Here is a 25,545-nt window from a genome sequence, read left to right on the forward strand (position 1 = left end):
GACAACCCTGCACGGTTCCAGGCAATGTCCCGTCTCCTCTCCAAAACTCCCAGGGACGGAGCCCCCCCCGACTTCTGGTGGCCAGTGGTTCCGCTGGTGAATGGTTCCCACCGCTCAGAAGTTTCTCCTTAATTCCAGGTTGCCTCTCTCCTGGGTGACTTTCCATCCCTTCTTTCTTGTCCTGCCTTCCGGGGGGGAGGTTGGAAAATAAATTAACTCCCTCTTCTTTGGGGCAGCCCCTCAGATATTGGGAGAGATCGTAGGTTTCCGCCTCCAGCCCCCTCATCATCCTGCTCGCTCTTCTCGGCACTTTTTCTAGAGCCTCAGCATCTTTTTTTACCTGGGAGGCCCACAGCCCCTGGGTCTCTCTCTACCCTACTCAAAAGGAGGCCCTACCTGGGCCGCAGGTGCAGCAGGAGCAGCGTGAGCCGTCGGCCCTCCCTGCCAGCTCCCCCAAACAGTCCCTGCCGTGACAACGCAGTCGCTTCAACCGCCAGGTGGGCTGGTACGTCCGGGCAACAAACCATACATTCATGGCATCCTTGCAGGGGGCTACCCAGAGGTGGACAGGCTGCTCCTTCCTCAGGAGAACCCAAGAGGCGGCTCCCAACTCACCACCGTCTGTTGCTCCTCTTTAAACTTCAAGCTGAGGTTCTGGATCCCCAAAACCCAGAAGGACTGGATCTTCAGCTCGGCTTGGAGTCGCCGCCGGCACCAGTTGGTGATCAGTATGTACAGGAGCCACCTTCGGGGAGGACAGAGCAAGGAGGCCTTTACCTGAACGGCCAGGTGGACATGCTGCCCTCTACCCCTGGCAGAATAAAAGTGCGGGAAGAGAACCTTGGAGGTCCTCTAGTCCAACCCCCTGCTCCAGCAGGGGACCCTATACCTGGGATGGCGAACCTGGGGCCCGTGGAGCCCTCTCTGTGGGCCCTTGAGCGCAGCCTCGCCATGCATGCAGGCACGCCCCCTCCCACCAGCCGGCTGGTCCTCTGGTCTCTGCCACATATTCGGGGTAGAGCATGCACACGCATGCGTGGGGATGTACATGCCTGCGTGCGGGGCTGGGTGCATACAGAGGGGTCGTGGGCACATCCGTGAGGAATGCACCTGCATTGCATTTTGTGTGTGTGTGTGTGTGTGTGCAGGCGCTTTGGGCACTCGGTGCTGAAAAGGTTAGCCATCACCGCCCTATGCTGTTCTGGACACCCATTACGGCTATCCACTCCTGTTCTTGAAACCTTCCAGTGATGAAGCCCCCACAACCTCAGAGGGAAGTCTTGGATGGTCTTCGCTGTAAGGATTTTCCCCCCCTTAATTCTAGGCTGGATCCTTCTTTGTTAAGCTTCCACCTGTTATTTCTTACCCTGCTTTCAGGTGCTTTGGAGCAGGGGGTCTCCAACCTTGGCCACTTTTAAGACTTGGGGACTTCAACTCCCAGAGTTCCTCGGCCACCTTTGAAGTCCCCAAGTCTTAAAGTGACCAGGGTTGGAGACCCCCTGCTTTGGAGAATAGTTGACCCCTTTCTTTCCCAGAATAGCCGGTTCCTTCCGACTCTGTTATTCTATGTCTATGGTCCCTTTTGCGGCCTTCCGACAAGCAATGGGGAAGCCGGACCCACTTAACAACCTTGGCAAGGTCATAAAACGGGCCACACTCACTTAAAAAATATATATCTATCTCGCTTAGTAATGGGAATGTTGGGCTCGATGGTGGTCATAAGTCGAGGACTAACTGTAAACAAGAGCAGAGCAGCCCACAGCAGAACCCAAAGCGCAGGGGTTTCTCCACCCTTGGCCCACTTGGAAGGCTTGTGGACTTCAACTCCCAGAATCCCCCAGCCAGCTATGCTTCCTGGTCTTAGCTGTGCTGGAGCATTCTGGGAGTTGAAGTCCACAAGCCTTCCAAGTGGGCCAAGGGTGGAGAGACCCCTGGCTAAGCCCAGCAGTGGGCACAAGTGGCACCACCCGGGTGCTACATCTCCCCTCTTGAAGGGGCACCTGTTCCCCCACACCCTTCTGCTCCCAAAGGACCCCCCTTTCCAGGCAGGGATGGAGCCAGCCAAGCCTCAGGTGCCACCACCTGCCGCCTGCCCTGCCCTCCACCCAACCCTCCTCAAAAGCCAGGCTGCAAGAAGACACTCTGCACGCCCTCAGAGGCACCCTCCTCCCTCCAGCTCCTCCGATAGGGGCAGTTGGGGGGGAAGACAGAGACAGGTGGGGGAGGGAGTGGACCCACAGGTGGAGACAGGTAGCAGGAAGAGGGGGGCGGGGAGGAAAGACTCTGCCCACCCCGCCCCCAGGGAGGAGGAAGACCCGGAGAACGGGCAGTGGCTGGGGGGGCAAAAGAAGGGAGGGGAGAGGTGGGGGGCAGGAGGGAAGGACCCCCCCAGCCTACCTGCCCAGGCAGAGGCCGCCCAGCAGCACCAGCAGCACCAGCAGGAGGGCGCCCAGCACAGGGACCGCCATGGGGGGCGGGAGGGACGCAAGGGGGCGCACTCCAACCGCCCGTCACCGGCGGCGCCTGGGGCGGGGCCAGCGGGAGCGCGCCCGGAGGAGGCGAGGCCAGGAAGCCGCGCCCCCTCCCCAAGGAGGCCCCGCCCCTGCAGCCTGGCACCACGGGGAGGGGCTGGGGGTTATCCCATATTTTGGGGAAATTTAGTGTGTGGGGGGGGGAGGGTGGTGTTTATTTATTTTTTTTCCCCCCTGCAAAGCTTCCGGCGGGCGCTGCGTTGACGCGCCTCGCCTTCCAGGAAGGGGTGCAATGGGGATCCGTACTGCGCAAGCGCGGCAAAAGTCGCCTAGAGCAGGCCGGGAAAGCGAGTTCTCTTGCTTGGACTGCGCGCAAAGGGAGCTGCACCTGCTACCGGTAGGACGGTGTTTGGCAATGGAATCCCCCCCCCCCGGGGTGTGTGTCACGTGACTGTCTGAGGGTTTCTGGGAGTTGAAGTTCACACACCTTCAAGAGCCCCAGGTTGAGAAGGAAGAGCCTGTGACTTCGGGGGCCAAAAATCAGGAGTTGTCCTTTATTTGTTGATCTATTATCAAATTTATTTATTATGACATTTATTTATTTATTATGAAATTTATTTATTTTGACAGTTATTTGCTGCCCGTCTCCTCTTCAACCTCCCCTGCAGCCTCCTCCCCAAGGGACGATCCTTAAGGTGGCCGGTCGCCAGATCAGCCAGATGTTCAGACTGGGGTTTGGCCTTCTGGCCCACCTATATCCTTCCCAGGGACTTAACACGGCTGCTCAGTGGGTCTGGCTTCCCCGTTTTCCCTGCTTGTCAGGAGGACACAAAAAGGGATGACATGGTTGGAAGTTACAACCCACCCATCTCCGAGGAAAATATACTGAAAAGGCAGGGTATTTCCCCTAAAAAGAAAAGGAGAAACTCAAGAGAGGCAGAAACTCAGCCCCCGCCACCACCTTTTGCCACTACTCCGGCCTAGGCCGGTCTATTCTACATAACAAAGATCTCCTCCAGGGACATCCATAATAGGAATTGCCTAAAGCCCTTTCATTTTACATCATCACCCAGCAAGGTTCAACCAGGCCAGCCCACAGCAGGGGTCTCCAACTTCGGTAACTTTTAAGCCTGGCGGACTTCAACTCCCAGAATTCCCCAGCCAGCAAAGCTCTTCCACGCTTCAAGTTGCCAAGGTTGGAGACCCCTGGCCTACAGGGTTGCCCCTACCTGGCCGCGTGGGAGTCTGACAACCAGTCAGAATGCAAGCTCAACTTCAAATCCCAACGGAGGGTATAAAACCCGGGCACTCTCAGCCTCTCTTCCCTTCCTTCTTTCTTCACCCAAGGCAGGTGATCCTGTCCACCATTAAACCACCTTTCCAAGCAGGCTCCGTGTTTCTAGCGTCTTTCTTCCCCGCTTGGAACTGAACCCAGAAGGCTATTTCTTCCAACAACATGACCCCCTGGGACAACCGTCATAAATAGGAGTCAGTTGCCAAACGCCTGAATTTTGATCTATAATAAGAGATGCTACAATGGTCACAAGGGTGACAAATGGTTGTAAGAAGTCATTTTTTTACAGCGCTGTTGGAACTGCGAAGTAGTGGGAGAATCCGCAGAAGGAAGACCCGACTACCTGAAGCAGCTGTTTGGATATCCAATGTTTATTGAGGGCCCATTCCCAGGCACGCACGCACACACGCACGCGCACACACAGAGCCTGTCTTGAAACAGGCAGCGATGGGCCACGTGCCGAGAGCGAGCACAGAAAGGCCACTGTCCTTTGCAGGGGGTGGGAAAGAAGAGCCCGCCGCAGCCCCGTCTCGGTCAGCACAGCCACCGCCTGGGAGACTGTACCGACGGGATGGCCTTGAGTGGTAGGCGTACGAGGATGCCCCTTGCCGGTCATAGCTCCGTGTGGTAGAGGCCGGCCTTGAGCCACTCCGTGGGCTTGACGAAGATCCCTTCCATGGCCTTCCAGAAGCTGTCCTGGCCGGACTTAGCCAGGCCGTGAACTTCCCTCTGTCCGTGGATGGGCCGGCCGTACTGCTCCCCGGTGACCGAAAGGAGCACCTCGGTGGACGTGTGCTTGAACCGCACCTCGCTCTGCCTCTCCCAGTACTTGCCGCTGCACAGGACGGTCCAGTCATCCAGGAAGTCCCCCTCACCGTCCTCCCCAAAGGCGCTGACCTCCTGGAACAGAGAGCATGGCATTTTGAGGGAGAGGACCTGCCGGAGATACTCGCAGAACTATCGGCGGAGGCGTTAGAGGTCACCAAAGAAAAAGCGCTGGCCGAAATCGGTGAAACGTTTAGAATTCATACCAGATACGTGGCAAGAACCAGCCTTCCTAGAGAAGTACGTGTAAGATTTACTAAAAAAAAGCAATGGAAACACAGCGAGAGATAATAACCCTTTAAAATATAAAGGAGAAGAGATAGTAGTTCTAAAACAGATCCCAAGAAGAGTCAGAGAGGTAAGGAGGGAATATCAATTCCTGACAAAGCAACTTATTAAAAATGGAGTGAACTTCGGGTGGCTAATACCAGAGGGAATACTGGATGACTTGGATGGAGCAAAGACACAGATCAAATTCTATTGAAAAAGCGGAACAATTTTACGAACATTATTTCGGATCACAGGAGGAACCGAGAACAGGAGAGGAAAAAGAGTCAAGGGAGGACAGGCGACAAGAGGGAGCTACAGGAGAGAGAAGTGTACAACGAAGAGAAGACGAAAGAGGTTCGGAGGAAATAGCAAGGAGAGAAGGAGCGAAACTCAGAGAATCGAGAGATAAGAGCGACTAGAACAACAAAACCAATCTACAAGTGAAATCATGGAAGAAGTAAAATTAATGTCAATTAACATAAACGGAATGAATTCGGCAATAAAAAGGAAAAAGGTTTTTAGTAAATTAGAAAAGTAGAAATTAGACATAATCTGCTTACAAGAAGTTCACATTAAAAAACAACACAATAAAGTACCGGAATATCCTAAAATTGGGAAGTTATACACTTCCTTACCACAACCAAAGAAGAGGGAAATAGCCCTTTATGTAAAAGAGACAATAAATGTTAAGCAAATCCTTGCAGATGAGAAAGGGAGGATTCTGAGGATGGAGAATAACTAATAGGTACTTTTAGTAGCAATATACGCACCAAATAAGAGGATTTTTATGTTAAACGCCATAAGAAAATAATAGACTTGGACCATGAAAATATATGCGTAGTACGAAAAGTGATGAGATCCCTATAGACGAGAATGTGGTTAGGAAAATATTCGAATGTGCAGAAATGAATAGATTAATGCTTGTATAAAGGAGAAAGAACAAACTGAATATTATAGTACACGGGAGTTATTTTATGCACGGTTGGAGAATAAAAATAGAAGTGAGAAATAAATGGAGATTAGTGAAATAAAGAACATATATTAAGAAAGAGATGTAAACAGTAGGACTATTGTACATAATGGTTAATATTACCATGCTCGATATAATTAGAGTTTCATCAGAAGATACGTTAAGAGGGAGAAGGAGCCCGAGTTTATTCATTCATTCATTTACTCAGTTGACACAAGGCCCATCTCACTCCACAAAGCGACTCAACCTTTAAAAGCGAACTGCCGGCTCCAGAAGGGCTGAAGGCCGTTGCTTGCTAGCCATTTGTGGTCACCTGGCCGCCTCACCTGGTTGCCTGAAAGGGGAGAGGTGAAATGGTGGCTGTGCAGGTTGCGGCCTGTGTTGATGTGGGTCAAGCGGATGGTCTGGCCGCATTGTACCGGGGTGCCTCTTTCGCAGACGCTGGACGACTTGCCCCGCACTCGCCAGTAGCTGTTGCTGTCGTCCACACTGGTGACTCCGGTCACCGACTGTTGCCCGCTGCCTGGTCAGACAGAGAAGAACATGCACAGGTGACTTTCACCTGACCACCTCATTCGACCTCCAACCTGCCTCTTCACCCTGCAAGATGCTTCAATTACAGCGATTAATATGTTTAAAACAGACTCCAGGTGGTTTTTTTTAATAGACTGTCTTTATTTGACTGTTCAAACTTTCTGGCCCACAACTTTATCAGAGAAACAGGGGCCCCTTTCGAGAATGACCGCCCCCCGCCCAAACCTCTTTGCCCTGAGAAGGACCTCCAGATGATGCAGGTCAGGCCAGTCCACCTCCAGATATTTCACACAGCATCCGGTGACTTCGGCTGACCTCAGGGAAGTTCACTGTCCCTCAATCCACTTATTTCATATTTATATAGCCACTCATTTCATATACTGGTTACGTTCATTTAGCAACCCTTCAAAATCACGATGGCATTTAGAAGAATCTGCATATTATACAGTATGGGATTTGTTTTATCAGTGGATAGAAAACAGAACAAACTAAAAGGGATTAGATGTATTCATAGAGCAATAAAAGAAGCTAATGTAATAGATATAGCGGATCTCACTTATTATATATATGGGAATGTGATTATTGTTATATTGCTAAGTTTGACAAGAATATTATTAATAATGGTTAAGTAATTGAAATATGTACCCAATCAACGCACGATTGAAATGGAATTTATTTTTTTGCATATAAAATAAAAAAAATTCTTTTAAAAAATAAAAAGTTACAATGGCATTGAACAAAAGAGACACATAATCAGTCCTCACCCTTATGACCATCACAGCGTCCCCTTCGGTTACGTGATCAAAATTTGGATGCTTAGCAATTGGCAGTGGCATTTGTGCTTGAGTGCAGCCTCCCCAAGGTCACCTGGTTGCCACCTGCAACTCCCCCCCCACTGACCCCCCCATGGAAGAAAGTCAGAATCACTTAAGGGCTGTGTGATGGGATTCCCTTGCAAAGGGAGTGAGGTTTGAACTGGTTGCTTTATTCAAAGAAAAGAATATATCTAATGTTTTGTTTCCATTTGGAAACCATTTCTGGATTTCGTGCTGCTGATGGAAAAAGTGACACTTTGGTTTTGGTTTTGCAGATTAGATAAGAGTTGCTGTTGCAGAAATGGCTGGAATTATACGTATTTTATATATTATATTTTATACACACACGCACATATATTATTGTGAAAAAGTAAAAAAGGTTGAGGAGGCAATCTTCGACTGTGCTACAAAAAACTCAGAGGTCCACGTCTTTATTTTCATTTTCCCCTCCTACCTCACACTTTCTCCGGTTCCCTCCCGTACTTTTCCCATTATTTTTATCTTCTTTGTATTTTACAGTCTGATAAAGTAATAAACATTTTTATATATATATATACAAAAAAGCAACAGTCGCCGTATCCTGGGTGGGGGGGTCACACGTTTTCCCGCTTTGTGACCTTCTGACAAGCGAAGCCAGTGGGGAAGGCCGATTCCCTTAAACGACCCCATCACTAATTTAACAACCGCAGTCACTCGTTTAACAACGGAGGCAAAAATGGGCTTTACAATCAGGGGAAGCAATGGAAATTCAAGCCCTCGTTGTGGTTATGATGATGATGATGATAACGACGACTACATGCAGTCCTTGACTTACGACCATAACTGAGCCCAAATTTTGGGTTGCTAAGCGAGACATGTGTTAAACGAGTTTTGCCCCACTTTGTAACCTTTTGTGCCACATCCATTAAGTGAATCACTGCCACTGTTAACTTAGCCACACGGCTGTTAAGTGAATCCCCACTGATTTGCCTGTCCGGAGGTCGCAAGAGGGGATTGATCACGTGACCCCAGGACGCAGCAACCGTCGTAAACGTGAGTCGGTTTCCAAGCGTATGCACGCTGATCGTGCAATCCCAGGGATGCTGCAACAGGCGTAAGTGTGAAAAACGGTCCTAACGGTCACTTTTTTTTCCAGTGCCGTTGTAGGTTCGAACAGTCACTAAACGAGCGGTTTGTAAGTCGAGGACGGCCTGTGCCTCCCTCTTGCCCCTGAGGGCAGCAAGTGATGGTGGTGGGGCCGTAAAGCAGCCGGGGAGGGCGAGAGATCCCCACCCAAAAAGAAGGGCTCTGGGTCTGGACCCCGGGGAGAGAGAGGGGAGGCCAGGCCGCTTCACGGGGGTCATAGGAGCGGCTGAAGGTAGGGACGGCAGTGCCTCTGAGCATGTGCAGACCGCGGGCTGCCCTCCAAGTGACTTAGGACTGATCCTCGCACTTACGACCATCACAGAAGGCACCGTTGTAAGCCGGTCCCAGCATCCCCATCACTCTCTGCGACCAACAGGGAAAGCCAGATCTGCTTAACGACCCCCGGGGTTCGCTTAATGACCATGGCAAGCCTCGCTTAGCAACGGAACTTCAGGTCCTAATTGTGGTCGTAAGGTGAGGACTAGGTGACTTGTAGACACTTATAGCCAAAAACCGATTCCATGAAGGAGGCGGGGAGGCGAGAAGCCCCACCCGAAAATGAGGGGTCCTGGAGACAAGGGCGGTCCCCCATTGGTCCTACGAGGCGCTTCCGGCAGGGTGGAGAGCGCCCCTGAGCATGTGCAGAATCCTCTCACGTCCCGCTCCCCCACTCAAGGGCCAAACCATGACCCTGGATCGTACCGGATCCGTATCGGACGTCGTGCGAATGGAGGCGGACGCCGTGACGCGGGTTGAGCAGCTTCACCACCGAGCCGCAGGTCACCGCGCCGGTCTCGCCCGCCTCACCCGGCCGGAGAACCAGCAGCAGCAGCGCCGCCACCGCCGCCAGCCTCATCCTCCGCCGCCGGTCGATCCTGACAGGAAGCCATAGAGCCGGCGCCGCGCAGAGCGGCCCAGGAACTTCCGGCCGAACTTTTTTTTTCTTCCTCCCCACGCTCCCAACCACAGAGAGGGTAGAGCAGAGCGTCTCTCTCATCACCGAGGGCGTTATCGCCCCGCCCCGGAAGTCCTTCCCGGCCTTTCCTGTCGTCGCCCCTCCCCGCCCCCCCTCCCCAGCGTCGTCGTCGTCGCCGCTGAGGGAGCTCCGAACCTCCATTTTCCCCGCCTGAGGTGAGCCGGGTGGACGCGGGGCGGGGGTGGCGCCTGCGGCTGGAGGGTCCCGGAGCGGCCCCGAGGCCTCTGGTCCCCCTGTCGAGGCGGCCCAGCCGGGGAGGAGTCGGGGGCGGGAGGGCGAGGCCCGGATTGCAGCGGTGCCGCCTCCCCCTCCCCCCCCACGCGTGAGGGGAGCTTTCGGCTGGGCCTTGGCGGCGGTCGGAGGGAGAGGGCGACCCCTCCCCTCTTGGGATATGGGGCAGGGGGCGTTTCTTTCCCCTCCCTCGTTCCCTTCCCGGGCCCCGGAAAAGACGGGGAGGCTCTTCTCCGGTGGGCCGGGCCTGGTGGGGCCGTGGGGGAAGGACTCCAGGCGGAGGCCCCCTCCCCGCCCAAGCTGCCGTGTTATTGCCTGAGGTGGGAGGGAAAGCCCGGGAATTGGAAAAAAAACAATGGATGAAAACACAGGGAGTCCTCGACTTATGACCACCAGGGACACCCCCCCTCCCAAAAAACCGTTTCTGTTGTTAAGTGAGACGCCTGCGAAGTGGATTTTGCCCGTTCGAGGAGCTTTCTTCACAGAAACAGAATGACGGAAGGGACCTTGGAGGTCTTCTAGTCCAACCCTTGTGATTCTGGAGAGAGGGCTGCCCTTTCTCTTCTTTGACCACCTCCGGGAGCCAAGTCTCTGGTTTTCCCACTTGCAATGCGTGGCTGTGAAAGTGGGACCACAAGGAAGGCTGAGCACCAAAGAATGGAGGCCTTTGAACTCTGGGACTGGAGGAGAAGGCTCCTGCGAGGCCATCCAACCGGTCCCTCCTAGAGGAGATCCACCCTGACTGCCCCTTAGAAGGCCAGATCCTGAAGAGGAAGCTCAAAGACTTTGGCCACCTCAGGAGAAGGAAGGACCCAGCGGAGAAGAGCCGAGTGCTGCTGGGAACGACGGAGCGCAAGAGAAGGAGAAGGGGGTGACGGTAGAGAAGGTGGCGGCTGGATGGCGTCCCTGAAGCAGTCGGCCTGAGCTTAAAGGGACTCCGGGGGACAGTGGAGGACAGGGAGGCCTGGAGGAACGGGGTCCATGGGGGTCACGATGGGTCGGACACGACTTCACAACTAACAGCAACGATATGGTTGTAAGTCGAGGACTACCTGCACCCTAGAGTTCTGCAGCACTGCAGAATAACGCAAGAATTGCAAGAAACCAAATGAAGGGTGAGGGAAACTTGGGAGGGCGAACCTTCCCTCCCTTTCATCACCCTGACCCTTCCTTTCTGGATTCCGGAGATTTTCATCCTTCCAGTATATCCTGCTAAGGTTTTGATTGGCGGGTCTGCATAAGCCAGCGTGAATCCTTGCTGCTTTGTGCTCAGGTGGGATATATGAAGGTGCAATGGAGCTGCTTTGACTTAGACCTGTTCTTGAGCAGGGAGGTCTAATCTTGGCCACTTTCAGACCTATGGGGATTATCTCCCATAATTCCCCAGGGTGGCTGCGGTATTCTGGGAGTTAAAGTCCACAAATCTTAGTTGCCAACCCCTACTTCATCTTGCTCCTCTATTTTGGAGTCCTTTGTGACCACAGCTCTTCTCTCGACTCTTTTCTACAATACATAATGAGAATAAGTACCTTGTTTACGAGTTACTTCACTTAAACACGGTGGGTGAAGTCTCTTATATTCTATGAATACTGACCTGGCACACTTGGGAGTCTGGGGATTGTAGTCCAACTTCCCTGAAGAATAGTAAGAGAAATACGCCCTAATGTCCCTTTTTGGATACTGGGGGTCTATAAAGATACCATAACAGGAAGGCAGATTGGTAAGTCAGGAAGACTCTGCTCCAACTTGCAGCCCCAGATTTTCCTCCTTGTGGATTATAATCTTAAGTGAATCAATATTTTGGTCTTCATTCTCCATCTGTAGTGCCAGATAGTGTTATTTGCTGCTTGTTGCTATTATTTGTTGTGATTTACTGATTGTTAGAGATGCTGAGAGTCCTCTGGAACAGGGGTCTCCCACCTTGGCCACTTTAAGACTTGTGGACTTCAACTCCCAGAATTCCCGAGCCAGCTTGCTGAGGAATTCTGGGAGTTGAGGTCCACAAGTCTTAACGTTGCCCAAGGTGGGAGACCCCGATCTGGATGGGTGCCATTTTCCTGAATTTCAAGCTTTCTCTGGTTTGGCACCTTCCAGATGTAATGACTTCCTACTCCCACAATCCCCTGGCCAGTATGGTGGCAAGTGCGGAAAGGCTTCGGTATTCAGAGTTGCCCCAGGAGAGCAAAATGGCTTCTGAGGAGATCACTTAGGAAATGCATATTTAAGGCTGGCAGAGCAGGGAGGAGCCCGTGTTTGCTTGAATAATAAAAAGAATGCAGACCTCTGTAATTTCTTGTTTAGGAATTCCTGCAGAGTGTTACTCGCCTAATAACAGCTGCCAGTTTGATGTAATCATGTAGTAAAGAGTGAGACTGGTATAGTAGTTAAGGCTGGGTCAGGCTACAAACTGGGATGCGCTGAGTTCTAATCTCGCCTTAGGCATGAAAGCCGGCTGGGTGACTCTGGGCCAGTCACACTCTCTCAGCCTCAGGAAGGAGGCGATGACAACCCACTTCCAAGAAAACTTCAGGGACTACAGGGAGTCCTTGACTTACAACACTTAGTGACCGTTTAAAGTCACAACCACACTGACAAAAGTAATTTATGACCATTTTTCATATTTTTGACCATTGCACCATCCCCATGGTCACATGATTTACATTTGGATGCTAGGCAACTGATTCACATTTACAACGGTCGCTGTGTTCCCGGGATCACACTATCCCCTTTCCAACACATGGCTGGAAAAGATGCAACAGGATATTGATTTAAAACCTGAAATATTCTTGTTGGGGATCTTACCTGAAGTTTATAGTGAAGAGAATGTATATTTGATTATTCATGTCTTAACCGCAGCTAGAATTGTATTTGCACAAAATTGGAAAAGTAAAAAGATTCCTACTAATGAAAATGTGATAAGGAAAATATTAGAATGTGCAGAAATGAACAGGTTAACACTTGGAATTAAAGAGAAGGAACAAACCGAATATTATACAATATGGGGATCATTTTATCAATGGTTAGAGAAAAAATATGGAAGTTAGAGACTAGCGAATAGAAAATATGCTTATAGAACAAAAGATGAGGGTTTGCTATAAAAATTAGACATGTATATCTGTAATAATCCAAGAATAGAGAATACCAATGTAATTACAATTGGAAATTTTAATTGTTTTTGCACAAAGCATTTGTACCCAGACCACACACTGTTTAATGGATGTTTGTATTATAAATAAAATACAAAAAATAACTTTAATTTTTTTTTAAAAAAGTATGGCATAAAAATGGGACAAACTCACTTAGCAACATAAATTTTGGGTTCAATTGTGGTCGTAGCTCGAGGACTACCTGTATTGCAGGCCAGCAGCCAACAGTGGCTCAAAGGCACCAAATAAATGGGTGCTTGGAGAAGGTAACAACAAAGATCCAAGAAATGCTTGCAAGGACTTGGTTGCAGGTGGAGTTGAAGCTGGCAAGGAGGGAACCGTTTTGCCCGTCACTCGGGTGATGGAAGTGAGGATGGTGGTGGTGGTGGTGGTGGTGGTGGTGGAAGGCTGAGGCTAGAGAGAGCAGAGGGGTCCTTGGTGCTCTCTGAGCTTGGTGGTTTTGTTGCAGACGTCTCCTTATCAAACTAGGTAACATCAGTACTATTAGGAAGTGGGGCTTGCTCTCTTTTTAACCCCACTCCTGACTTGCATTGATGGCGTTGCCTAGATTGGTAATGAGACGTCTCGCAAGAAAACCACCAAGCTCAGAGGGGCACCAATGAACCCCACCGTTGAACACTTACAACCACAATTGAGGCCAAAATTTCTGTCGCTAAGTGAGCCATTTGTGACGTGGGTTTTGCCCCATTTTGCGACATTTGTTCAGTGAATTAGCACAGTTGTTGAATTAGTAACCCAGTTGTTAAGTGGATCTGGTTTCCTCCTTTGACTTTGCTGGTCAGAAGGTCACAAAAGGGGATCACCTGACCCCGGGACTCTGTGACCGTCATAAACCTGAATCATTTGTCAAGCATTCGAATGTAAATCACGTGACTGTGTGGATGCTACAACAGGTGTAAGTGTGAAAAATGCTTGTAAGTATCTTCAGTGCTGTTGGAACTTTGGTCACTAAGTGAACAGTTGTAAGTCAAGGACTGCCTGTAGAGATGTTCCCTGCCTCTGCTGCCATGTTTCTGGAACGATCCCAATGTGGTTCGACCTTCTCTTGTTTGTCTCGCCCTGTCTTCACAGCTCCCTGGTGAGAGGCTATCACCGGTGCTCGTTGCCAATTCATAAAACATTTCTATGACATTCGGCTCCCCTCACTTCTCAAAGGTGACCTGTATGACACAAAAAGAAAAGTTTGGCTCGAGACTCATGATTTAATTGGAGTAACTGCCGGAATCCTGACCCTTGCGTAGGTTTATCATGGCTGCTAGTCCTTCACTTATGACCACAAGTCCCCAAAGCAAGACAGTGTTATGTGAGTTTTGCCCCATTCTACGACTTTGCCTCAGTCACTAAGTGAATGTGACTTCCTCGTCGACTTTCCTTGTCAAAAGGTCACAAAAGGGGATCACAAGACCCTGGGAGGCTGCAACTGTCATAAGTACATGCCAGTTGCCGAGCCTCTGAATTTTGATCACGTCATAAGTCTTGTCCGTCTCTCCCCCCCGCACTACCGTCATGTCTTTGAATGTCACTAAACGAATAGTGGCAAGTCGAGAACCAACTGCAATCCAACAGCCTTCATTAAAAGACTGGCTTGTCTGACGGGTCGAATCTAGAATTTTTCCTAAAAGATGACCATCTGGGTATCCATTCCACCTCTGCTAAATTCTAGACCCAAGCCGTAAAGCTTGAGGGTAATGGTTAACTAATCAGGCTTTGCTGATTTCTCAGGTTGTATTTGGTCATATCTGGTCTTGGACCCTAATAAAATATTTGTTGTTCTCTGGAAAAAGTGGACTTGGAACTGCTGGAACACACTGGCCCCCTTCCTGTTGTATACTTGCACAGTGCTGATAGATAGAATCCTTTATTGGCCAAGTGTGGTTGGAGACACAAGGGATTTGTCTTGGTGCAAATGATCTCAGTATACATAAAAGAAAAGGTACATTCATCAAGGATCATAAGCTACAACACTTAGTCGTAGGGTACAATAAGCAATCAAATCAGATAGGAAGGAAGGAAGGAAGAAAAAGAAGAAAAAAAGAAAGAGAAAGAAGGAAAGAAAAAGAAAGAAAGAGAAAAAGAAAGAAAGAAAGAAAAAGAAAGAGAAAGAATTAATTATTGGCCAAGTGTGATTGGACCCACAAGGAATTTTGTCTTGGTGCAAATGCTCTCAGTGCACGTAAAAGAAAAGATACATTCATCAGAGCTGGGAATCATAAGGTACGATAGTCATAGGGTACAACAAGCAATCGGATCACACTAGGAAACAATATAAATTGTTAGGATACAAGCGACAAGTTTACAGTCATACAGTCACAAGTGGGAGAGGATGGATGATAAGGAGTGACGAGAAGAGTAATAGTAATGCAGACCTTGTAAATAGGTGGACAGTGTTGAGGGAATTATTTGTTTAAGCAGAGGGGTGGTGTTGGGGGAAAATTCCCCTTCTGTCTAGTTGTTCTGGTGTGCAAGTGCTCTATTGTGTTGTTTTGAAGGTAGGAGTTGAAACAGTTTATATCTGGGATGTGAGGGGTCTGACGACATTGTATTAGCCACTATCTCAGTATCTTGTTTAGAATATAGAATAACAAGAGTTGGAAGGGACCTTGGAGGTCTTCTAGTCCAACCCCCCTCCTAGGCAAGGCACCCTACACCACTTCAGACAAATAGTTGTCCAATCTCTTCTTAAAAACTTCCAGTGTTGTAGCATTTACTCTTCTGGAGGCAAGTTGTTCCACTGATTAATTATCCTATCAGGAAATTTCTCCTTAGTTCTAAGTTGCTTTGTAAATGAGTAAAACGTCGATGGGGATTCTAACTCCAGCCTCTTTCTCCCCCACCCCCTTTCCAGGCAGCGCGACCGTGAACCACAGCCATGTCCGACTTTGTGGAAAGCGAAGCGGAAGAATCAGAGGAGGAGTATGACGAAGATGGGGAAGTGGTCTCGAGACCCCCCAAAAAGTTTGTGGAAGACGAAGACGGTGAGCTTTTTAGGCAGTGTTCCCAACATGTGTGCCTGTTGTGATCGGTCCCTCAGTTCGTCCCGTGAAAGTTAAAAGTCGCTTCCTTACGAGGAGGACAGCCAATAAATTCAATAAATCGATAAAATCAATCAATCCTGTGGGCCGTATTCATGGTTCCTCGTGTCGCGATCGTGGTTGGATTACTGTAACATCATTCTGCATGTGAGGCTGCCCTTGACGAGCCTTCAGGTGCTGCCATTGGTCCGGAAGGCCCTGCAGGGCACAGCAAAATTTTGGGTATTCCACAAGATAGCCAAGTAAATGGAGTCCCCTGACCCTCTGGGTCAAAGGGGCCTTGTAAGGCACTTCCCGGTTGAAAGGATTTGCTGGTGGTATCACCGTTGCCTGGGGAACTTCCGTGGAGGTTCCATTGAGGTCCCTGTCAAGGAACTGGAGCCAAGGATGGGAACTCACGCCACCCTACCGTGGGACGTGGGTCTCGAAGTGGGCTTGGAAATCTCTTGCCCAGTGTCCCAACCACGTGAGCCACCGCGCTCCTTATGTAAATGGATTTACTAAGTTTCTATGCTGCTGCCCACCTCCCGGATAAGGCAGCCCTGGGTGGCTGACAAACCGTGAAAACAATATAAAAGCAATTAAAAATAAAGAGAGATGCGTAAGGACTAAGATCAAGAGCCAGGCAGCAATCATCTCCACCCAGGGGGCCGGTTTTGAAGCCCTTCCATAATACCTCCGCTCTGCCAGGTGCCGTCTCCCGGTGGCCTTCGGAGTCGGTTACCCCAAAAGCCCTACATAACACAGGCCAACGGGGGTGGGGGTGGGGGGTATTTGGGTGGGGAGGCCTCTTTCTCTGATTCTTTCCGCTGGCCCCACCAAAATCCCCAGAGCTGCCTGCTCAGGGGTCCCCTGTGTTAGGAAGTGTCACCTGGAGAGACCCTGACTCGGGCCTTCTCTGTCACGGCACCCACACCCTGAGAAGCAACGTCACCTCGGAGATGGCAGACCGGATAATCCTTTGTGACCAGAACTCATTTGGTCACAATAAGCCCAGTTGGCCTTTCAGGAGCCTTCCTGGAATTGGAAGTCAGCTCCCGGCCGTTTGGGTGGCTGCTTTGCTCCTAGCTTAGCCAGACACCACCCACACACGCACACACACACACACACACGCACACACACACACACACACGCACACACACACACACGCCCCAAATCTGGTTGGCCAGTTCCCAGGATGAGAACTGCTGGCTGTCTGATTCCTCCACAGATCCGCTTGTGATCCAAAGCCAAGGGGTGTTTGGGCCTCCGTTCCCGAGAGGTGGTTCTGCCCCCGTGAAGTTTTCCATCTCTTACACACACACACACACACACACACCCCAGGCCAGGTCTCCCGTTTCTTTTGGTTTTTATTTCCTTTCCTTTCTTTCTGGCCGCCCCTTCCAGAGGAGGAGGAAGAGGAGAACCTGGACGACCAGGATGAGCAAGGGAACCTGAAAGGCTTCATCAATGACGACGACGATGAGGAAGAGGAGGAGGAGGAAGAGGCCAGCGATTCCGGAGACTCGGAGGACGACGTTGGCCGGAAGAAGAGGAAGCGCAGTGAGTGCTTGGGGCGGGCACCCAGTGAGGCAGGAGGCTGGTCGTTACCTGGAAAGGCTTTAGGGGGCAGAGGGCCTCCGGGAGGTCCACGGAACTGGCTTTGCCCCCTTACATCAGTCCCCCCCCCCCCCCCCTCGTTCAGGCAGGGAAGGCCTGCTACCCACCCAAATGGAGCATGCTGCTATAAAGAGGGTCCGAGGGCTGCAGGCTAAAACACTCGAAGAACGGATGCAGGAATTGGGTTTGTCTAGTGAAGGGAAGGACATTGGGGGGGCGGGGGGGACACAGTAGGGGAGCATCTTCCTGTATTTGAGTGGCTTTTCAGAGAGAACGGGGGGTGGGGGGAGTGGGGGGGGCAACCTATTCCCCAAAGCACCAGAAGGCAGGACAAGAAGCAATGGGTGGAAACTAACCGAGGAAAGAAGGGAGGGATTTCCTGAGAATTAGAACAGTAGCGACCCAGTGGAGCAGCCTGCCACCCGAAGTGGGGGTGGCGCTCCTCCCAGACCGGAGGTTTTTAAGAAGAAATTGGACAGCCACCTGTCTGAAACGGTACAGGGCCTCCTGCTTGAGAAGGGGGTCGGACTAGAAGACCTCCAGGGTCCTTTCCAGCCGTTACCAGTGTTAAATGTGCGCACACTATGTGCAATAAATAGGTCATGGACAAGATCCTGGCAGTCAGAGAACTTTGACTGGCAGGCTCTAGGGACTCCGCCACCAAACCTGCATCGTGGAAGATCTCACCCTCCGAGGTGAGGAAAACTGCCCACCCCTGGGGTTTTTTGGCCTCCCTTTGTGGCTGAGTAGCCTTGTATGGGGGACCCAGAGGACCCCACAACTACGGGGGGCCCTCCGCCCCATCACCTGTATTAACCATGGCTAATCTCCCATCTTGGGATTCTCCCGAAATTTGTGGGTTTTGTATTTTTAAAGCTTTTAATCCTAACTTTTCTGATTTTAATGTTTAATTGTATTGATTGTATTGCACACTGCCCAGAGCTTCCTCCAAGGCAGATAGGCTGTGAAGGTATATGAAATATATATATGTATATATACACACACATTCATACACATATGCACACACACACACATATATGTATATATATATATATATATATATATATATACATATATGTTTTCTGAGGTTCTCATGGTATTTGTATGTGGATCTTTGGTTGTTCGGGTTTTCTCCCGCGTAAGATTTGAAGTATCTAGGCAACGTTTCGATGAAGTCTCATTCATCATCTTCAGGCTTCTGTCTCCGGCTCTGTGCTTCTCAGAGTGATGTGAGATTGCAGCTGCTTCTTCCTTTTAACTGCTAGTGGGGGTGGGAGATGAGAACACACCCCCACCCAATCAGAACACAGCCAAGCCCCCACCCAATCAAGTCCCACCCCACTAGCAGTTAAAAGGAGGAAGCAGCTGCAATCTCCATTACTCCGAGAAGCACAGAGCCGAAGACACAAGCCTGAAGATGATGAATGAGACTTCATCGAAACGTTGCCTAGATACTTCGAATCTTACGCAGGAGAAACCCAACAACCAAAGATCCATATACATATATATATATTTATTGCCAATCTTACGCGGAGAAAACCGAACAACCAAAGATCCATATACATATATATATATTTATTGCCAATCTTAGCGGAGAAAACCGAACAACCAAAGATCCATATATATATATATATATATATATATATATATATATATATATATATATATATATATATATATATATATATATGTGTGTGTGTGTGTGTAAAGAAAGGAAGGGAAGGAAAGAGAAGGGAAAGAGAAAAAGAAAGGAAGAGAAAGAAAAAGAAAAGAGGGAGGCAGGGAAAGAAGGAAAGGAAGGAAGGGAGGGAGGGAAGGGAAGAAGAAGGAAGGAAGGAAGAAAAGGAAGGAAGGAAGGAAGGAGGGAAAAGAGAGAGAAGGCATTGCAGTTCTGCCTCTCTCCTGGCATGACCGTAAGGTCCTGCCTCGCCAGTCTTCTAAGAAAACAACCCTGGAAAGGAAGGAAGTTTCGAAAGGAACTTTGATTGAGAGACCAGGGGTACCCAGGGAGATGGAGGCAGGATCTGAGGTGTCCCGCTTGCAAGCACAGCTCCCCCCACCCACCCAAATGCCCGGTCCAGCATCGAGCCAACCCCAAGGTGGCCAAGAGGTTTTGAGAACCTCGGGCAGGGAAGGTGAATAATTGCGGTTCTCCCAGCCGCATCGGTTTGGCTTCCTCCGTGGCCGGGGACAATGAGGGCGGGTGGCTCCAAGCCCACTCCCTCCCTCCCTCCCTCCTCCCTCCCTCAAGGTCCCAAACAACAAAGCAAGGGAAAGCCAGCCCCCACCCCCAAGCCTCCCCCCGACAGAATGGCAGCATCCCAACAGGGGACTTTGGAGACCTGACCCTTCTTATCTCGGGACAGATTTTGATGACCGCCTGGAAGACGATGACTTCGACCTCATTGAGGAAAACCTGGGCGTCAAAGTGAAACGGGTGAGTCGGATTGGGATCCCTGGGGAGCCTCTGGGGCGGAGGGGGGGTGGTCTCCCACCTTGGCCCCCTTGAAGACTTGCGGACTTCAATTCCCAGAGTTCCTCAGCCAGCAAGGCTGAGTCCACAAGGGGCCAAGGTTGGAGACCCGTGTTCTTGCGGGGGGGGGTGTCTCTATGGTCAGCTGGGAGGAAGGTGGGCCTAGGAACCCTGGTCTTCTCCTTGGATTGTTCCTGATTGTTTTACCATTCAGTTATCTTGCTTCTGAGATCGATAAAAGGGGGCCCAGATTGTTTGGGGGTGGGGAGAGGCTGACATCATAACCTGCTTAGAGGGGGCTGCAAAGCCGTACGAAGGGCCTTTTCTTTTTTCTCTTTCTCCTTGCAAGCCCTGTAGTCCCACCGTTAGACACGCAGCCGATAAATTTAACAAATAATAAAAGAATGAATAAAATAAGCCCCAGGCCCGTGGGCGTAGGACAAGGGTCTTCCGACCTGACTGCTTTAAGACTCGGGGACTTCAACTCCCAGAATTCCTGAGCTAACGTTGACCGGAGGAGGAGGAGGAGGAATTCTGGGGGTTGAAGTCCACAAGTCTTAAAGCGGTCAGGTTGGAAGACCCCTGGTCTAAGGACAACCCAGCACGGCCTACTCGCCACACGGCCAGCCTGTTGTAGGACAACTCACTCTAGAAGAAAGGATTAGTTCCTTAGGCATCCAATCGCTACAAAAGGTAGTAACTGTCGGAGGGATGTCCTTTGCTACAAGTGATGAAACAATTTTGAGGAAGACTTGGCCAACAGAAATAAAAGGAAGTAACTGAATCCCCTGGCAAGTCCACTGCAAGTTGGTTGTGGTGAACGGGGCTGGACTAGAAGACCTCCAAGGCCCCTTCTGTCATTCCGTTACTCTATTATTCCGTTGGCCGTGGCGAGTTGTCCCACATTAGGCCTCCCCCCCCCGCTCCCTGTGCTGCTAGCGGATATCCGTACGCAGCTCTTCCCCAGATCACCCGTCCCTTCCGGTGTCCTTTGGGGGTTTGGCCCTTGGAGTGGAGGGTCCCTTGGTGGGTGGTAGCGAAGCTCCCCAGGCGGGCCGTCAGCCTGGTGGGGAAGGGGAGGAGACGGGGGTATTGACCAAAAGGGCCTCCTCTCGACAGCAAAAATTCAGGCGGGTACGGAAAATGTCGGACGATGAGGACGAGAAGGAGGAAGACTATGGGAAGGAGGAGCACGAGAAGGAAGCCATTGCGGAAGAGATCTTCCAGGACGGGGAAGGCGAGGAGGGGGGCGATGGAGCCGACGGGCACCTGGCCGCAGCTGACGAGGAGGAGGATGAAGAGGAAGATGAGTCCGGTACGTGTGTCGTGGGGCCTCCTGGGGTTTGCTTGGGGGGGGGCAGCAGTGGAGGGAAGTCGCCCAAGGGAGCCGGGCAGTGAGGTTCCTGCCATTCTCCTGCCACACCTCTTCAAGCATGTGGGGCTGGGGGATTCTGGGAGTGGAAGTCCTCCCCTCTTAAAGCATCCTGGCTGGGGGATTCTGGGAGTGGAAGCCCTCCTCTTAAAGCAGGCTGGCTGGGGATTCTGGGAGTGGAAGTCCTCCCCTCTTAAAGCATCCTGGCTGGGGGATTCTGGGAGTGGAAGCCCTCCTCTTAAAGCAGGCTGGCTAGGGATTCTGGGAGTGGAAGCCCTCCTCTTAAAGCATCCTGGCTGGGGATTCTGGGAGTGGAAGCCCTCCCCTCTTAAGTCTCGCTGACTGGGGATTCTGGGAGTGGAAGTCCTCCCTCTTAAAGCAGGCTGACTGGGGAATTCTGGGAGTGGAAGCCCTTCCCTCTTAAAGCAGGCTGGCTGGGGATTCTGGGAGTGGAAGCCCTCCCTCTTAAAGCATCCTGGCTGGGGATTCTGGGAGTGGAAGCCCTCCCTCTTAAAGCATCCTGGCTGGGGGATTCTGGGAGTGGAAGTCCTCCCCTCTTAAAGCAGGCTGGCTGGGGATTCTGGGAGTGGAAGTCCTCCCCTCTTAAAGCAGGCTGGCTGGGGATTCTGGGAGTGGAAGCCCTCCTCTTAAAGCAGGCTGGCTGGGGGATTCTGGGAGTGGAAGCCCTTCCCTCTTAAAGCATCCTGGCTGGGGGATTCTGGGAGCGGAAGCCCTCCCTCTTAAAGCATCCTGGCTGGGGATTCTGGGAGTGGAAGTCCTCCCTCTTAAAGCATCCTGGCTGGGGGATTCTGGGAGCGGAAGTCCTCCCCTCTTAAAACGGGCTGGCTGGGGATTCTGGGAGTGGAAATCCTCCCCTCTTAAAGCGGGCTGGCTGGGGATTCTGGGAGTGGAATCGCTCCTCTTAAAGCGGGCTGGCTGGGGATTCTGGGAATGGAAGCCCACCCCTCTTCAAGCAGGCTGGCTGGGGATTCTGGGAGTGGAAGCCCTCCCTCTTAAAGCATCCTGGCTGGGGATTCTGGGAGCGGAAGCTCCCCCTCTTAAAGCATCCTGGCTGGGGGATTCTGGGAGTGGAAGCCCTCCTCTTAAAGCATCCTGGCTGGGGATTCTGGGAGTGGAAGTCCTCCTCTTAAAGCATCCTGGCTGGGGGATTCTGGGAGTGGAAGCCCATCCCTCTTAAAGCATCCTGGCTGGGGATTCTGGGAGTGGAAGTCTACAGGTCTTAAAAGTGGCCAACTTTGGAGACCCCTGCGTTACACCGAGCCAAATCACAGCGGGCTTACAGGTAGTCCTCAATTTACGACCACAACTGAGCCCAACATTTCCATTGGTCAGCTAGGCAGCTGTTAAGTGAGTTGCACCTCATTGTAGGACCTTTCTCGTCACGATTGTTTTTATTACTGTTGTTATGTGAGCCACTGCAGTTGTTAAGTAAATCATGCTGTCATTAAGCGAATCTGGCTATGGAAGTAGCAATCACATGGCCCCAGGACACTGCAGTGGTCATAAACCTTTCCAGTTGCCAAGCGCCTGACATTTAATCCTGTGACCCTGAGGATGCTGCAGTGGCCGTAAGTGTGAGAAACGGCCACAAGCGTCACTTTTTTCAGTGCTGCTGCAACTTTGAACGGCCATTAAGCAGGCAGTCATAAGTCGGGGACTACTTGTGTCTTCAATGTCTTTATCCTCCTTCCCTCTTTCCCAGGGCCAAGTGAAGGGCCCTTCCCCCAACAGTGGGCGGTTTGCCTGGCATGGCATAGGTCCTCCTGTTGGAGCAGGGGGTTGGACTAGAAGACCTCCAAAGTCCCTTCCAAATCTTTTCTTCTGGCTCATTCCTGCCCCTTCCCAAGGCCAGCTCAGGACTCCTTCATGGCGGGCTGGAGGGGCAAAGGAATAAATACCACGGGGTCTGAACCAGGGACGCAAGCATTGTGCCCATCTTAGAACCTGGCGCTGTGGGGCTCCGAATTTCCTTCGCTTGGTCTCACGGTTTCCCAGGCTGGCCAGGGAACGCAGGCGCCGCTCATCGGGCCAGGGAGGAGGGCGAGAGTCCAGTTAGGGCAGCTCTGCAGTGGTCCTTGCTGCTGTTTCTCTTAGACATTGACGACTTCATTGTGGATGATGACGGGCAACCCCTGAAGAAGCCCAAATGGAGGAAGAAGCTCCCTGGATACACAGACGCGTGAGTTGCTGCCTCTGCTCTGAAATGCTCCCCAGGTGGGAGGCATTTCTTGGGACAGGAGGTGGGTAGACCTGCCCATAAGTCCTCTGGGCCTTTGGAGGCGTGGCTCTTGAGGATGGGGTCAGCTTGATCCATTTGTGGGTGTGGACCTTCTTGAGAAGGTGGTAGTTCCATTGGGGAGATGACTCTTGAGGATGGGGCCAGTTTCACTCAGTTAGGGACCTTCTTGAGAAGGTGATGGTTCCATGGAGGGCATGGCTCTTGAGGATGGGGCCAGCTTAATGCGATGATGGATACAGATCTTCTTGAGAAGGTAGAGGTTCTTGAGACGGTGATGGTTCCATTGTGGGCATGACTCTTGAGAATGGGGCCAGCTTCATCCAGTAATGGATATGGACCTTCTTGAGAAGGTGGTGGTTCCACTGGGGACCTGGCTCGTGAAGATGGGGCCAGCTTCACCCAGTTATGGACCTTCTTGAGAAGGCGTTGGTTCTTCTTCCTCCAACAGAGCTTTGCAAGAAGCTCAGGAGATCTTCGGCGTGGATTTCGACTACGACGAGTTCGAAAAGTACAACGAATACGACGAGGAGATGGAGGACGAGTATGACTACGAGCCCGAGGAGACGGAAGGGGAGATCCGGGTCCGGCCCAAGAAGACGGCCAAGAAGCGGGTCAGCCGACGCAGCATCTTCGAGATCTATGAACCCAGCGAGCTGGAGAGCAGCCACCTGACCGACCAGGACAACGAGATCCGCGTGACCGACATGCCTGAGAGGTTCCAGGTGAGGGTCACGCGGTTGTCCTTTCCCCCCCTCTTCCCTTCCCCTTGTCCCAACTTCAAAGGCTTCTGGGGGACCTTAGACCAGGGTTTCTCAACGTTGGCACTTGAAGATGGGTTGGACTTCAACTCCCAGAATCCCCAGCCAGCTATGCTGGCTGGGGATTCTGGGAGTTGAAGTCCACCCATCTTCAAGTGGCCAGCGTTGAGAAACGCTGCCTTAGACCTTCAGGTGAGTTCATGTTGATGAGCAACAGGTATGACCAGTGAGCCAGAATATGGGTACAGGTAGTCCTTGACCTACGACCATTCAAAATTGCCCTGGAAGTAGCGACTTATGCTCCACCCCACCCCCTTTCACACTTAACAACCATCGCAGTGTCCCCCTTACGGCCGTGGGATCGAAATTCACCTCCTTGGCAACCGGCTCGTACTTACGACGAGGTCGCAGAGTCCTGGAATTCACGTGATTCCCTCCTTGGGACCCACTGACCAGCCAAATCAATGGGGGGGGGAGCCTAGATTCCCTTCGCAACCGTGGCACTAAGTTAGCATCTGCAGCGATTCACTTAAGGACCGGGGCGAGGGAGGTGGTAAAATGGGCACAAGGAATATCTCGCTCAGGGACAGAAATTCCCGGCTCAGTTGTAAGTTGAGGAGTTTTTAAGCAAGTTGTGGGCCCTCCGATGACCTTGTCGCTGTTGTCGCTCCGTTGTCCAGCACCAGGGTCGGACTCCCTGTGGTTCCCTACGGAGGCTCTGCATTTAGGGGAGGGGCTCTCTGGTCCTTTCCTTCCTCCCTGCATCCCTCAGGGGCCGGGCCTCCCTGCCCCCCGGGCAAAACAGGGGTGGGGTCTCCAAGGAAATCCCTTCTCCCCTTGCCTTTCCGCCCAGCTGCGCTCCATTCCCGTGAAGAGCGCCGAAGACGACGAGCTGGAAGAAGAAGCCGACTGGATCTACCGCAACGCCTTTGCCATGCCCACCATCTCCCTGCAGGTAGGACCCTGGCTGGGAGGGTCCCCTGACCCGAGCCGAGGGAGGCGTGGGCCGCCATTCCTTCCCTAACCCCCACCCCCCACCCTAGGTCCCATCCCCTGGGGCTGCCTGTTGGCTGAAAGGCAACTGGGCTGCCCAAAAGGCAACTGGGCTGCCTTGCTTTTTTTTTTGTTCCCCTTGAAAACATTTCACTTCTCGTCCAAGGAGCTTTTTCAGTTCTTCTGGGGAGGGAGGGAGGGAGGGAGGGAAGAAAGAAACAAAGAGAAAGGGGGGAATAAGGGAAGAGAGAAAAAGAAAGGGGAGAAGGAAAGAAAGGGGAGAGCGGGAGGGAGGGAAGAGGGAGAAAGAGAGAGGAAGGAAATGAAGGAAGGGAGTGGTGAAAGAGAGAGAAGAAAAGGAAATGAAGGGAAGGGAGGAA

At 51.5% G+C, this 25,545-nt stretch overlaps 3 protein-coding genes across 4 annotated transcripts in view; 1 reads left to right on the forward strand and 2 right to left on the reverse strand.

Annotated features, from left to right (window-relative positions):
- BLTP2 (bridge-like lipid transfer protein family member 2) overlaps positions 1-2,546 on the reverse strand; it is a 46,450-nt gene extending 43,904 nt beyond the window's left edge. The window contains 2 exon segments of the mRNA XM_087924110.1: positions 616-745; positions 2,398-2,546. Of these exon segments, the coding sequence (XP_087780236.1) occupies positions 616-745; positions 2,398-2,468 (201 nt within the window). The 5' untranslated portion in view covers positions 2,469-2,546.
- Positions 2,547-4,117: 1,571 nt separating this feature from the next.
- On the reverse strand, positions 4,118-9,317 carry SDF2 (stromal cell derived factor 2). The gene is made up of 3 exons (XM_026721139.2): positions 9,007-9,317; positions 6,157-6,353; positions 4,118-4,665 (listed from the first exon to the last, which is right to left on the reverse strand). The coding sequence occupies exons 1-3, from the start codon at positions 9,299-9,301 to the stop codon at positions 4,378-4,380; spliced, it is 780 nt and encodes a 259-aa protein (XP_026576924.2). The 5' UTR covers positions 9,302-9,317; the 3' UTR covers positions 4,118-4,377.
- A 14-nt stretch (positions 9,318-9,331) lies between these two features.
- The window catches only part of SUPT6H (SPT6 homolog, histone chaperone and transcription elongation factor), a 62,904-nt gene continuing 46,690 nt past the window's right edge, over positions 9,332-25,545 (forward strand). Inside the window, exons 1-8 of one of the 2 annotated variants that reach the window (XM_087924116.1) lie at positions 9,332-9,435; positions 15,524-15,653; positions 17,097-17,252; positions 19,676-19,746; positions 20,902-21,097; positions 23,270-23,354; positions 23,863-24,136; positions 25,026-25,127. In XM_087924116.1, the coding sequence (XP_087780242.1) occupies positions 15,548-15,653; positions 17,097-17,252; positions 19,676-19,746; positions 20,902-21,097; positions 23,270-23,354; positions 23,863-24,136; positions 25,026-25,127 (990 nt within the window). In that variant the 5' untranslated portion in view covers positions 9,332-9,435; positions 15,524-15,547. Of the gene's footprint in view, positions 9,436-14,765; positions 14,893-15,523; positions 15,654-17,096; positions 17,253-19,675; positions 19,747-20,901; positions 21,098-23,269; positions 23,355-23,862; positions 24,137-25,025; positions 25,128-25,545 lie in introns of those variants that run through there. The other variant, XM_087924121.1, reaches the window with a different exon arrangement.

Source organism: Pseudonaja textilis, chromosome 1 (genome assembly GCF_049901715.1).
Source record: "Pseudonaja textilis isolate UNSWEBS1 chromosome 1, rPseTex1.2, whole genome shotgun sequence".
Taxonomy (NCBI): domain Eukaryota; kingdom Metazoa; phylum Chordata; class Lepidosauria; order Squamata; family Elapidae; genus Pseudonaja; species Pseudonaja textilis.

Bases quoted from the DNA above. Each gene is read 5' to 3' on its own strand.
- SDF2 (XM_026721139.2), bottom strand. From the start codon at position 9,301: ATGAGAGAGACGCTCTGCTCTACCCTCTCTGTGGTTGGGAGCGTGGGG. The intron at 6,354-9,006 runs GTACGATCCAGG...CTGTCTGACCAG, and splicing joins CGACGTCCGATACGGATCCG to GCAGCGGGCAACAGTCGGTG. The intron at 4,666-6,156 runs GTGAGGCGGCCA...TCTCTGTTCCAG, and splicing joins CTCCCCTTTCAGGCAACCAG to GAGGTCAGCGCCTTTGGGGA.